The 15,029-nt window shown below is 36.1% G+C and overlaps 1 protein-coding gene across 1 annotated transcript in view; it reads right to left on the reverse strand.

Moving 5' to 3' along the window:
• LOC106878080 (uncharacterized) overlaps positions 1-15,029 on the reverse strand; it is a 217,030-nt gene that overhangs the window by 137,884 nt on the left and 64,117 nt on the right. The window contains exons 16-18 of the mRNA XM_089342991.1: positions 7,431-7,561; positions 6,649-6,827; positions 1,084-1,229 (exon numbers count right to left, since the gene is read on the reverse strand). Of these exons, the coding sequence (XP_089199117.1) occupies positions 1,084-1,229; positions 6,649-6,827; positions 7,431-7,561 (456 nt within the window). The remainder of the gene's footprint in view (positions 1-1,083; positions 1,230-6,648; positions 6,828-7,430; positions 7,562-15,029) is intronic.

Raw genomic sequence — 15,029 nt, forward strand, 5'->3', positions numbered from 1 at the left:
TTCTTGAGCAAGACACTTTATTTCATGTTGCTCCAGTTTACTCATCTGTAGAAATGAGTTGTGACATCACTGGTACCAAGCTGTATTGGCCCCTTTGCCTCTCCCTTGGATAACATCAGTGATGTGGAGAGGGGTGGCAGGTATGCATGGGCGACTGATAGTCTTCCGCAAACAATCTTGCTCGGACTTGTGCCTCGGTGGGGAACATTTTAGATGCAATCCCATGTTCATTCATGACCGATGGGGGTCTTTACTCTTTACCCTATGTACATATAATGGTGTGGAGGGAGGGGCTGGTATGCATGGGTGACTGCTGGTCTTCCATAAACAACCTTGCCTGGACTTGTGCCTCAGAGGGGAACTTTTTAGATGCAATCCCATAGTCATTCATGTCCATAGGGGGTCTTTACTATACTACCCTATGAGGTGGTGAGTTGACAGAAACATTAGTGTATCAGATAAAATGCTTGCTGGCATTTCTTTCAGCTCTTTATGTTCTGAGTTCAAATTCCACCGAGGTCAGCTTTGCCTTTCTTCCCCACTGGGGTTAATAAAATAAAGTACTTGTCATATGCTGGGGCTTGACATAATTGACTTATTTCCTCCTGTTGAAATTGCTGGCCTTGTGCCTAAGTGAGAAATAGTTATTAGAAAAAAAGGAAAGAAATACTACCATCACCCCACCACTACCACCACAGAACCCACCACCACCACTACCACAACCACCACCACCACCATTACCATCACTACCCTCATCACTTCCCCACTACCACCATCACCACTACCAAAACCACTACAGAAACCATCACAACTGCTGACCACCATCACCCCCACTACCACAACCACAACCACCACCACAACCACTACCACAACTGCCACCACCATCAAAAACCACCACCACCACCATCACCCCGACCGCCACTACCACAACCACCACCACCACCATTACTACCATCATCACCAAAACCCACACATTACTACCACTCCCATCACAAAACAATCATTAAAACAGATAAAAAAATTTTTTTTAATAATTTGCTAAAAAAAAAAAGAGCAGAAAATATGCAAAACTACAAGCCTGACCTTCAAAATATTCAGTTCATATTTGATGTGACCCCTGAAACAGAGTTTGGCACGAAATATGTCAATGTTGATATGAAGAAGACCAACATGTGCCTCAGCAAAGGCTTCATCGTGAACATCAATTTTGAAAAAGCCACTCTGTGTCTCTGAAATGGATTAATTACATATATGTGATTGGCTTTCATTATTATTCATGCCAGCAAGGACAAAAGACATTAAATGATGATGATGATGATGATGATTTTTATTATTATTATTATTATTATTATTATTATTATTGAGTGAGTGAGTGAGCAGTGCATGCCATCAAAGTTACACTGGGGTAAAATATACGAAGCTCATTATACCCATCATGACTGCCCGTCTAATAAGGGTACACTAGGCACATGCATCACAACCATATGTGCGTGACATAGTGGTCTCATATCAAGATAAACAGCGCATGACGTCGCAGGTGAGGCACAGTTAGACTTTTCTTCAAGTCAAGTAGCCCATCCCACTCAAAAGGTCCCTGAATAAGGTTTGTTTAAGGATGTTGAGCAAAACACCCATGTTTCCAAAGGTGAATTATTCAAACCCCAAAGAATTCCTCTCAACACATGGCTATGATGCTCTCCCACTACTTCTGCTTGTGATTAGAGATGCACGTATCGTCAGCCACCAAGGGACATGCTCAACTGATTACGGTCAAACAACTGACAAGTAAATCTGTGGTACTGAGCAGAATATTTGCTGTAGCCCATCTTTTATACCAAGACAAAACAATGTAAATGATAACTCTTCCAATCAGTTAAGATAAAAAGCCATGAGAGCCACTGCCTGGTACTGCATCAGGGTAAAAATGGTACTCATCAATTACTATTATTATTATTTTTATTATTATTATTATTATTATTATTGTTATTATTATTGTTATTAAGATGATGATGATGGGGATGATGATGATAATGATAACAACGACAATGATGATGGTGGTGGTGCTGCTGCTGATGGTAGGGATGATGATGATGATGATGATGACAATGAGGTTGTTCATCATGATGATCCACAATAATAATAAAAAAAAGGCATCTGAAAGGTGGGGTGATGCATACCCTGCACACACACACAAGGATAAAATGAAATATAATGTAATAATCTCGAATTCGTATTTCAACAAAATGACATCAAGAGATAGTTCCCCTGCTTATCGTTTATGCATAAGTAACAGAGAAAATATTTACCAAATCAAAATTTAATGAGTTCAAGCCACTCACCCAATTAGCATTTCTGCCAAATTTGATGAAAATCTGTTCAGCCGTTTTCCAGTAATTTTGCAAACACACAGACAAAGATGAGCAACTAAAATACCTTGCTTTCATTTATGCATGCAGGGTAAAAAATAATGACTCCCCTCCCGCCAGTACACGGCTGGTACTTTATTTCATCAACATTAGTAGGATTTGAACCGAATTTGGAAAATCAGTCCAAATGGACCATCCACATTACTCCACGAGGAGCAAATGCCAGTTTCCCACTTTACTCTAACATATATATTCCTCTCTGGATAGGATGCCTGTCTGTTGCAGGATTATTCATTTTTGTCAGCTGAGTGGACTGGAGCAATGTGAGATGAAGTGTCTTGCTCAAGAACACAATGCACCGCCCTGTCCAGGAATTGAAACCCCAATCTTACCACGAGTTCAACACCCTAACCACTAAACCATGAGCTTCTAAATGCTGTATGATGTTTAATGTCATCTCTTTAATGAGGGAGAAAGAGGGGGGGAGAAAAGAGAGAGAGGGAAAGAGAAAGGGAGTGAGAGAAAGAGATGGAGGGAGAGAAAGAAAGAGAGAGAGAGGTAAATAGAGAGAACGGGAGAGAGTAGAAGAAAGAAAGAGAGGGAAAGAGAGAGAGAGAGAGAGAGAGAAAAGAGAAAGAACGACAGTGGTAAAGAGAGAGAAAGGGAGAGAAAGAGATATGAGAGAGAAAAGAGAAAGAACGACAGCAGTAAAGAGAGAGAAAGGGAGAGAAAGAGATAGATGGAAAGAGAGAGAGAGAGAGATAATTTCTCAACAGCCTTCCTTGTATTGCTCTAGTCCCTTCTCATAAGCAATAATTGTCAATCCAACACCAGACAAAATAATTATGCACCTCTCCAGTTGTATTAATTACAAATGAGTAGCTGGGACACATTCCTGACATTACAGGTTCATGAACTGGGTTGATATAAATTCCTTAACCCTAATCTCTTACTTGTTTCAGTCATAGGACATGTCTTAAGGGCCTCAAAGGAGTTCAAGCCAAACAAATTAATTACATTTTGAGAAAGAAAATGTTTGGTGTTTATTCCATTCAGCACTGATGCCAAAACTGCTACATTAAACATAACCTAACACCGGTTGCAAAGTAATGGAGTGAGACACAAATACAAACACAACACGCACACATTTAAAATTTCATCAAGGCAGTATGGCCAGTTTAATAACTGAAACAAGCAAAACACTATTGTAATAATAAATGGGTATTCTTCCAGCAGTATATTGGATAGATATTATCCCTTAGTGGGTTGGATTCATAACCCCTAACTTTCTTGGATTTATATATATATATATATATATATATATATAAATTAGATTGGAGCCTGGTGTAGCCATCCGGTTGCACCAGTCCTCAGTCAAATCGTCCAACCCATGCTAGCATGGAAAGCGGACGTTAAACGATGATGATGATGATGATGATGATATATACACATATATATATATATAGGAACAGGAGTAGCTGTGTGGTAAGAAGCTTGCTTTCCAACCACATGGTTCAGTCCCACTGCGTGGCACCTTGGGCAAGTGTTTTCTACTATAGCCTCAGAGCAAAGCCTTGTCAGTGGATTTGGCAGATGGAAACTGAAAGAAAGCGTGTCATATGTATATGTGTGTGTGTGTATATGTATCTGTGTTTGTCCCCCACCACCATCACTTGACACCGATGTTAATGCATTTATGTCTCCATATCTTAGTGGTTTGACAAAACAGACCAATTGAGTAAGTACTAGGCTTACAAAGAATAAGTACTGAGGTCGATTTGTTCGACTAGAGGTGGTGCTCCAGCATGAAAGCAGTCAAATGAATGAAACAAGTAAAAGAACCGCCTGACTGGCCTTCGTACGATTTTCGAGTGAGATCGTTGCCAGTGCCCCTGGACTGGCTCTTGTGCGGGTGGCACATAAAATACACCATTTTGAGCGTGGCCGTTGCCAGTACCGCCTGACTGGCCTTCGTGTGGGTGACACGTAAAAGCACCCACTACACTCTCTGAGTGGTTGGCGTTAGGAAGGGCATCCAGCCGTAGAAACTCTGCCAAATCAGATTGGAGCCTGGTGTAGCCATCTGGTTTCACCAGTCCTCAGTCAAATCGTCCAACCCATGCTAGCATGGAAAGCGGACGTTAAACGACGATGATGATGATGATGATATATATATGTATGTATGTATGTATAACTGATATTAGTTCTTTTATTTGTTTCAGTCATTTGACTGCGGACATGCTGGAGCACCGCCTTTAGTCGACCAAATCAACCCCAGGGGGGACATAAACACACCAGTATTGGTTGTCAAGCAATGCTGGGGGTCAAAAACAGACACACAAACATACACATATGCACACACACATATGACAGGCTCCTTTCAGTTTCCGTCTTTCAAATCCACCCACTCACAAGGCTTTGGACATCCTGAGGCTATAGTAGAAGACACTTGTCCAAGGTATCATACAGTGGTACTGAACCCGGAACCATGTGGTTGGTAAGCAAGCTACTTACCCGACAGCCACTCCTGTTTGTTTTTATGTTCAGTTACAATAAAAGCAGTTTTTAATATAATAAAAACACGAAGGTGCTGAAGCTGGCAGAAATGCCGGGCGAAATGCTGAGAGGGATTTCGTCTGTCTTTACGTTCTGAGTTCAAATTCTACCAAGGTCAACTTTGCCCTTCATCTTTTCGGAGTCGCTGAATTAAGTACCAGTTGTGTACTGCGGTCGATCTAATCGACTGTCCCCCCCTCCTCTAAAATCCTGGGCCTTGTTCCTAGAGTGGAAAAGAATATAATAAAGACATTAAGGTGGCAAGCTGACAGAATTGTTAGCAATATTTCGTCTCTCTATGTTCTGGATTCAAATTCAGCTGTGGTCAACTTTGCCTTTCATCCTTACAGGGTTGATAAAATAAGTGCGAGTTGAACACCGGGGTCAATATAATTGACTAAGCCTGTTTCCTGACCCTTCAGACCTTGAACCAAAATTTGAAAGCATTCCCTTGACTATCGTATTACGTTCCAAAACCCCTTACGATTGGTGAAAATCCACAAAGTAGAAACAGTACTGTACTCTCTTTTATTCTTTTATTTGTTTCAGTTATTTAACTACGGCTATACTGGAGCATTACCTTATGCCGAACAAATTGACCCCAGGACTTATTCTTTGTAAACCTAGTACTTATTCTATCAGTCTCTTTTGCCAAACTTCTAAGTTACGAGAATGTAAACACACCAGCATCAGTTGTCAAGCGATGGGGGAGACAAACATAGACACACAAATATATACACACACACACACATATATATATTATTAATAAATCTCAGGGTAGCAAAAAATTTTAGAAATTCTTTTTGCTACCAGTGGTCTAGCGAGAAGGAAAAACTAGTCAATAGACTATATATTAGTCATATATATATACATACAGTGTACATTTAAACTCATAAGAGAGATATCCGTAATAGGACATCTAATCCACTAGAAGGAGCAGTCAAACTCCAAACCACAATTAGGGATAATTTCGAAAGGGAATGAAAAATAAAAACATTTACCATCTATTTCCTGAACCAATGGTTTCTGGCCTAGCAAATTATTTTATTTTGCTGAAAATAGCTTGAAACCAATTGTGGTTTGGAGTTTTGACTGCTCCTTCTAGCGGGTTAGATGTCCTATTATGGACATCTCTGTTATGTGTTTAAATGTATAGTATATATATATATATATATATATATATATATATATATATATATACACACAATGGGTTTCTTTCAGTTTCTGTCTACCAAATCCACTCACAAGGCTTTGGTCAGCCTGTGGCTATAGCAGAAGACACTTGCCCAAGGTGCCATGCAGTGGGACTGAACCCGGAACCATACGGTTGGGAGTAAGCTACTTACCACACAACCACTCCTGCACCTATGCTGTGTATTTTTTTTTCATTATTTTTATAATTTGTACGCATTTATTTTATTATAAATGCGAAACAACACCATGGAGGAATCGATGCAAGTTTGAATAATAAACCGCGATAGGTGAACCACAATATGGCGAGGAATTACTGTAATGAAAACATGTTTACAGTAACTTTGAAGTTTCAGCCAACTCAGTCATTAGCTAAGTGATCGGTAGTCTTAGGGAGGTTGGCATCAAAATGGTTAAACAACAATAACAACAACACTGTCATCACCACACACACACACACAGAATCTCCCAGAATTCTTTGCACTGCATCTAATTTTACTTCCTGTTGACTTAACAATACAAGAATTCAACGTACTCAGTTGTAATTCCATTCCATTTTTGATAGTGATGCCGAAACTGGCACCAATCTTTGATGATCCGATACCCTTTCGCCATTCCTTGCCTGGTAACTTCAGTGTGAAGGATATTGTTTTGAGAATGTCATTAATCACACCTCGTCGCATTCTCATTACAGTGGGGTATGTATAACTTTTACTGGAAAAATACAAAAGAATAAAGAGTAAAAAGGCTAAAGAATAAAGAATAAAGGATGGAGGCAACCAAATAAAGAATAAAAGTAAAAGTGTGAAGGATAGAGACAAAAGAATAAAGAATAAAAGCCAAAGAATAAAGTATAAAAGGAAAAGAATGAAGGATAGAGACAAAAGAATAAAGAATAAAAGCCAAAGAATAAAGTATAAAAGGAAAAGAATGAAGGATAGAGACAAAAGAATAAAGAATAAAAGCAGAAGAATAAAGAACAAAAGCAAAAGAGGAAGGAAAGAGGGAAAAAGTATAAAGAATAAAAGCAGAAAAATAAAGACTAGAAGCAAAAGAATAAAGAACAAAAACAAAAAAAAAATAGATGGAAAGAGGCAAAAGAATAAAGAATAAAAACCAAAGAAGAAAGAATAAAAGCAGAAGAATAAAGACTAGAAGTAAAAGAATAAAGAACAAAAGCCAAAAAAAAAGAAGGAAAGAGGCAAAAGAATAAAAACAAAAAAAGATGGAAAGAGGCAAAAGAATAAAGAATAAAAACCAAAGAATAAAGAATAGAAGCAAAAGAAGGAAAAAAATGAAAGCCAAATTCCTTTAAACCTTAGAATGATGTTGAAATGTTGTTTGGTAAGATTATCTTTCTGAGGATGTTTCTGGAAGATCTGGTAAGCTTCTTCACGAACATTATCGTTATTGTCATGTATAGAACTTTTGAGTAATGCAACTGAGCTCTGGAAAGAGAGTAGAATAGAAATTAAGAGGTGATGGTCATTATATACTTATAATTTGGTCTTAATGATTCTTTCTAATGTTGGTATAAGGCCAGTAATTTTAGGGAGAAAGGGGCAGGTCGATTATATTGACCACAATACTTGATTTTTCTTTTTTTAATGACCCTGATTGAACAAAAGTCCAAGTCAACATTGACAGAATCCGAACTCAGAACGTAAAGAGCCGGAAGATATGCAGCTGAGCATTTTGTGCCATGCACAGAGGGTTCGGCTGGTTTAATGCCACCAGAACGATGGCTTTGGTAAACTGAAGAATTGACCCTCATATAAGAATAACACACACACACAGAGAAAAATGGCATATGTCAACCTGTGCAGTAATCCTTTGCCATATCACACTTCACCTATCACACACTCAGAACATCGCGGTTCACCTGTCGAGCACTCAGTACATTGCAGATTTTTCTGGCTAATTTATGTAAATTCATATTCTTTTCTACTCTAGGCACAAAGCCCGAAATTTTGGAGGAAGTGGGCAGTCGATTAGATTCACCCCAGTACGCAACTGGTACTTAATTCATCGACCCTGAAAAGATGAAAGGCAAAGTCAACCTTGGTGGAATTTGAACTCAGAACGTAAAGATAGACGAAATACCACTGAGCGTTTCGCTTAGCATGATGTAAATTTATATTGCAGACTCCTAGGTATATCTGGGTGTCTGTGGCCGATAGGTATTTATTTTTTTTTATATTTTAATTATTTCTGTGGGAGTTTTTTGAATGTAACACCCATGATAGTCGAAGGATTTCTGTATTTGGATTTAAACTCTTGAAGGTAAATAAAATGAATTTTAGTTTCAAATTTTAGAATAAGACCAGCAAGCTTGGATGGGTGTGTGGGTAAGTTATTACATCAACCCCGACCTTGGTGGGATTTGAACTAGGAACATAAAGACAACTGAAATCCCATTAAGCATTTTATTCTCCGTGAGTTAATCATTTTGCCAGTCTGCTGCTTTAAATGAATTTAATATCTGAATGGATTTTCCCCAGCAATCTATTGCTGACAACTGTCAAGTCCAAGGTGATATTTACTCTTATTAATAAACAGAATTCTGATGATAATATGAGAAAAAAAAATATACACATGCACATGCATGCAGACATATATACATACATGCAGACATATATACATACATATATATATATATATATATATATATATAAGTCAAAATAAGCATGTTGCTTATTTTGACTTTAATCACCTTATTTTGAAACGGTATGGATAAAACCATACTTAATTCTGGTACCATATTCACCTGAATCTAAATTTTTACATATATATATATATATATATATATATACTCTTTACTCTTTTACTTGTTTCAGTCATTTCACTGCGACCATGCTGGAGCACCACCTTTATAGTCGAGCAAATTGACTCCGGTGTTTATTCTTTGTAAGCCTAGTACTTATTTTATTGACCCCTTTTGCTGAACCGCTAAGTTACGGGGACGCAAACACACTAGCATTGGTTGTCAAGCAATGGTGGAGGGACAAACACAGACACACAAATACATGCATACACACACACACACACACACACACACACACACACACACATATATATGACAGGCTTCTTTCAGTTTCCATCTACCAAATCCACTCACAGAAGCTATAGTAGAAGACAATTGTCCAAGGTGCTACACATTGGGATTGAAGCCGGAAGCATGTAGTTGGTAAGCAAGCTACCTACCACACGGCCACTCCTATATATATATATATATCATATTTTAATGTGTATAAGGAACCCTCACATATAAGGAAGCCCCTGATTTTGGGGGTTTAAAATTTGGAAAAAACTTTTTGTAAGGGATTATAATACTATCCATGTATAAGAATCTCCCATATTTTTTTAACCTAATTTTTGAAAAAATGGGGGTCCTTACACACGTTAAGATATGGTATATTGTCAGTAGATCATATATCTGAAAAAGGGACACACTTGAAAGACTAGAGCAGCAATGGTTTCACATTTATAAAGCGTTAAACTTCATGGCTGTAAAACCATTGGTCACTCTATGACCGGACGTATATTTAATTGCATATAAATATATATATATGTATGATGATGATGATGAATTCCAATATTTTAAATCCAGGTTTGTCCCTGTTAACAGGGGTGGTTGGATCTACCTCACTCCTACACCAACCACTCTCACACCATTTCATCCGGATTTGGGTGTCCTCCCTACTCAACTAAACCCTCCTTCACCTGTGCCCTCCATGTTTTCTTTGGTCAACACACGCACATACACAGACACATGCGCACACACCACACACAAAGCACACACACACACAACATGCACATACACGCACACATACACATACACACACATATACACCCTTCAGCCTGCTATTCAAACACTTTTCTACTGACCATCCCATCTATGCACATGTGAAGAGACACACAACTCCACAAAGGACCACCACTCCTGTAACCAAGCTGCTGAACTCTTCCTACAACATTAACAGACACAAAGCTCATTCACACATACACATATAAACAAATTAATACCACACACACGTGCTATTACACACACACAGACACACACACACTTGTATGCATGCATATACCCACACATACACACAGATACCTCTTTCTCTTACACTCTCCTGTCTTAGAAAGAACTTTTTCTTCATCCATTCCCTTCCAGTCATTTCAAACTATAATTACATGTGGATTGTTGGTGATATTTTCCTCCGTCCTCCCATTCTCTTGGACTTTCCTCCGTCTCCTGTTTCTGAAGAAGAGCTTTGCTCAAAATGTTAAACTACTTTTCTTTCCTTCCCTGTTAATACCTTGTCATGTATTTTCCTTCGTTTTATTGGATTAACGATATATATATATATATATATATATATATATATATATATATAAATACAGTGTACATTTAAAGGACATCTAACCCGCTAGAAGAAGCAGCCAAACTCCAAACCACAATTAGGGATAATTTCTAAATGGAATGAAAGATAAAAACATTTACCATCTATTTCCTGTACCATGGTTTCAAGCTATTTATGTGTTTAAATGTACACTGTATTTATATGAATAATATATAGTCTATTGACTAGTTTTTCTTCTTGCTAGACCACTGGTAGCAAAAAGAATTTCTAAATTTTTTTGCTACCCTGAAATTTACTAATAATGATATAATGACTTTTTGCCTAATCTCTGGAAGAAAATCGGCATTTTTTGTATTAGCTGCTGATAAAAAAACTGCACATGCGCAGTAGATATGAAAAATTATAACATATAAGCACAAGGCATGTTCTCTGTATTGCCTCGTTTTTATATGTTAATCTTGGCTTTCCTGTTGATGATAGCTGGCCTAGCAAATTATTTTATTGCTGAAAATAGCTTGAAACCATGGTACAGGAAATAGATGGTAAATATTTTTATTTTTCATTCCCTTTTGAAATTATCCCTAATTGTGGTTTAGAGTTTGACTGCTCCTTCTAGCGGGATAGATGTCCTATTATGTTTAAATGTACACTGTATGTATATGAATAATATATAATCTATTGACTAGTTTTTCTTCTTGCTAGACCACTGGTAGCAAAAAGAATTTCTAAATTTTTTTGCTACTTTGAAATTTATTAATAATATATATATGTGTGTGTGTGTGTGTAAACATGTCCCTGGATGCAGGCTTGGCTGGGTGGAAGTGCTTGTCGCCCCCTTGTAAACATAAGGACACAGGAAATGTGTCAAGGCTGACTGGAAGCAGTGCAGGGCTAAATAGCAGTAGTATGATTCCCTTCATGGGACTGTCATGTTAAGTTGACAGCATACAATTACTTTATCATATCACTACTGCTTAAATCTCTCTGAGAGATTTAGAAATGTATCATTTCTAATATATATATATATATAAAATTTATTAATGAGGGTAGAAATTGATATTAATCATATATATATATATATATATATATATATATATATATATATATATATATATATTAATCATATATATATATATATATATATATATATATATATATATATATATATATATATAATTATTACAATTAAAAGGGTAAAGGATTATCAATTTATTAATTTATTAACTTCAGTATGTGGTGAAGCAACTGTTGCTGATCCCTTAATTATGTTTTTATATATATATATATATATATAGGCAATAACAGAGGAATTCAAGACAGGTTTCCCCTGGGAGCTCCTCTATGCTGATGACCTTGCTCTACATATTGCATTTAATGTAATGCTCGCATTACTTAAATAAATGGAGTAGCATGAAACGTGCGTACTGCAATCATCTTTAAAATCCGTGTTGCTTATTTTGATTTTTTGATTACCTCGTTTTTGGAATGGTTTTTGTATAATACCATACCATACTATATTCTGGTGCCTAAACATATATATATATATATATATATATATATATATATATATATATATATATATATATATATATATATATATGTGTATATATGTATGTATGTATGTATGTATGTATGTATGTATGTATGTATGTATGTATTGAGAGTTTGGCAAATACTTGCAGCTGAAACTTCAAAGTCACTGTCTCCCTTTTTGTAGAAGTTTAATAAATATGTTCTCTTCCCAAAAAACAACCTTGCCTGGACTTGTGCCTCAGAGGGGTAACTTTCTAAGTGCAATCCCATAGCCATTGATGATCAAATGAAGGCTTTACCATCTATCAATATTTAGCAGAAGTGACGGAATGACTAAAAAGGACCAAAACGTTCATGCATTAGCACTCATCAAACTAGTTAGAGATCAACAAGCCGTGAATTTAAATACCAGTAATACTTATATTTCCCAGGACTGTTCTGGAACAAATTATGAAAACAATTACAATGTCATGGGAATAATCCACATTTTTCAAATAGTTTGCACATTATGTCGTTCAATAAGTAAATACATATATTAATATAGTACAAACCTATATATATATATATATATATATATAATCATAATAATGCCTGAACTCACTAGCCGATGAATTCGTAAGTGCCTTTCTTATCGTTGATTTTTGATGTCGCATGGCCAAAAATTACCGTGAATTTTTTTAGAGACACTTTCAAATTTATCAGAATATTGGACTGAAGATTTGGAATAGAGAAATTTTCATTCTCTTAACCATGAAACGATCGTATCCAATTAACTAAAGACTTGTTTTGTTTATGCTTTTCCCTCCGGTTTTTTGTTCTATGTGTGCCATAAATATCGCCATCCGTTTAGAGAAAAATTTGTAGTTTAGAATCAGTAGTTCTTTGACTGCTATTTCTAAATTTTCAGTATGTTGGAGAAGCAACTCAATGCTAATCCCTGTATATTTATGATGATAAATGGTTTTACCGATAAAGGTTTTTTCATACTGAACTACTTGGCAAAATTGTTAATTATTAATTCTATTATTAATTGACGATTCCCTGCCCTTATTCTTGTATATTCTTATATATATATATATATATAATAGAGAAATTGTACAAAATGTATAAGTGAATGCACCAGCACAGTTTCGATTACCTGTTATTTCCAGGAGATAAGTTGACAGACATTTAGCGATACTTAAAACTGAATCTCTAGTGAGACTTCTTATTTTTTTATTTATTTATATACCTCAAGACACCCAGAACAGGTCGAAACATGTGTCATATGAAATAAGATCTCTTTATCCATCTATTTTATTAATACAGTTATATATATATATATATATGTTGTTGTACTTGGGGATGGTCATATTGCCAGTTTAGCCAATATATATATATATATACATATATATATATATACATATACATATATATGTATATTCATATATACAGCAACTCACAGAAGTATGTATACCCCTAAAAAATTTCAGTAAAATTCCCATTACACTGATAATATCAAAGGAAATCAAACGAAATTTATACTGAACAAAATATCCTTATGCAAATTTGGAACACAAAACAATAAACATTTTCAAAGATATGAACAAAATATTGATATATGTAAATATATATATGTATGTGTGTGTGTGTATATGTGTGTGTACATATGTATATATGTATATATATTTGAATTTATGCATACAATATACAAATATATGTGTCTGTATACATGTAAATACTTAGAAGTTTATAAACACATATATCACACACACCTGAAAGCACACATGCACGCATACATACACACACATGCACATACACACACATGCACATACACACACAAATGATATTTGATATGTTAAAGAAAAAATTTGTATTTTATTTTAAGTCGAATCAATACTTGAAAGTTAGGTGGAGTACAGACTTAATGGTGTTTTGTCATACTTAAATAGTAAGAAAGAAACACAGACAGGAAGAGTAGCTAAGCAGATAAAAACAGTCAATTGTTGATTTCCTATTGTAATGTTCAGTTTTGTATTTTGTTGATGCCATAAAAGATTTCTAAACTTTGAAGAGATCATGAAATAATTCTGTTTTAAGGCAGTGAATCTTGAAGTAGATAAAGCTATGATGAATCGTGACGCTTTGTCAGTTACAATGACGAGGGTTTCAATTAATCCAATCAATGGAACAGCCTGCTCATGAAATTAATGTACAAGTGGCTGAGCATTCCACAGACATGTGTACCCCGAACTTAGTTCTTGGGAAGATTCAGCATGACACAGAGTGTAACAAGGCTGGCCCTTTAAAATACAGGTACAACAGAAACAGGAAGAAAGAGTGAGAGAAAATTGTGGTGAAAGAGTACAGTAGGGTTCACCACTAGCCCCTGCCAGAGCCTCATGGAGCCATAGGTGTTTTACTTAATAAACACACGCAATGCCCGGTCTGAGAATTGAAACTGCGATTCTACAACCATGAATCCGCTGCCCTAACAACTGGGCCATTGCACCTCCATATTTGTTACACACACACACACACACACACATACTGATGTAACACTTGTATCATTCAGTTGTGAGTTTCCTCTTGTGTATTTGATTATATTGTTTTTTTTAAATTTTATATATACACATATATATTTATATGTAGCTAAGTCGATACCTGGTCATAGAGTGACCAATGGTTTCACATCCACAAAGGACATAACACCATGGACAGCTCATCAAACTCTAAAACCAAAGAAAAATATATACATATATATTCATATCATAAGGGCACATGAATGTGCCTGCCTGCTAGACATAGGAGCTAAAGAATAATAGCAATAATAATATCTATATAAATATTCATTCTTGAATATTTGCTCCATATATATATATATATATATATATATATATATATCATCATCATCGTTTAACGTCCGCTTTTCATGCTAGCATGGGTTGGACGATTTGACTGAGGACTTGCGAACCAGAAGGCTGCACCAGACTCCAATCTGATCTGGTAGAGTTTCTACAGCTGAATGCCCTTTCTAATGCCAACCCCT

The sequence above is a fragment of the Octopus bimaculoides genome, chromosome 26 (genome assembly GCF_046866305.1).
Source record: "Octopus bimaculoides isolate indiv1 chromosome 26, ASM4686630v1, whole genome shotgun sequence".
Classification (NCBI taxonomy): domain Eukaryota; kingdom Metazoa; phylum Mollusca; class Cephalopoda; order Octopoda; family Octopodidae; genus Octopus; species Octopus bimaculoides.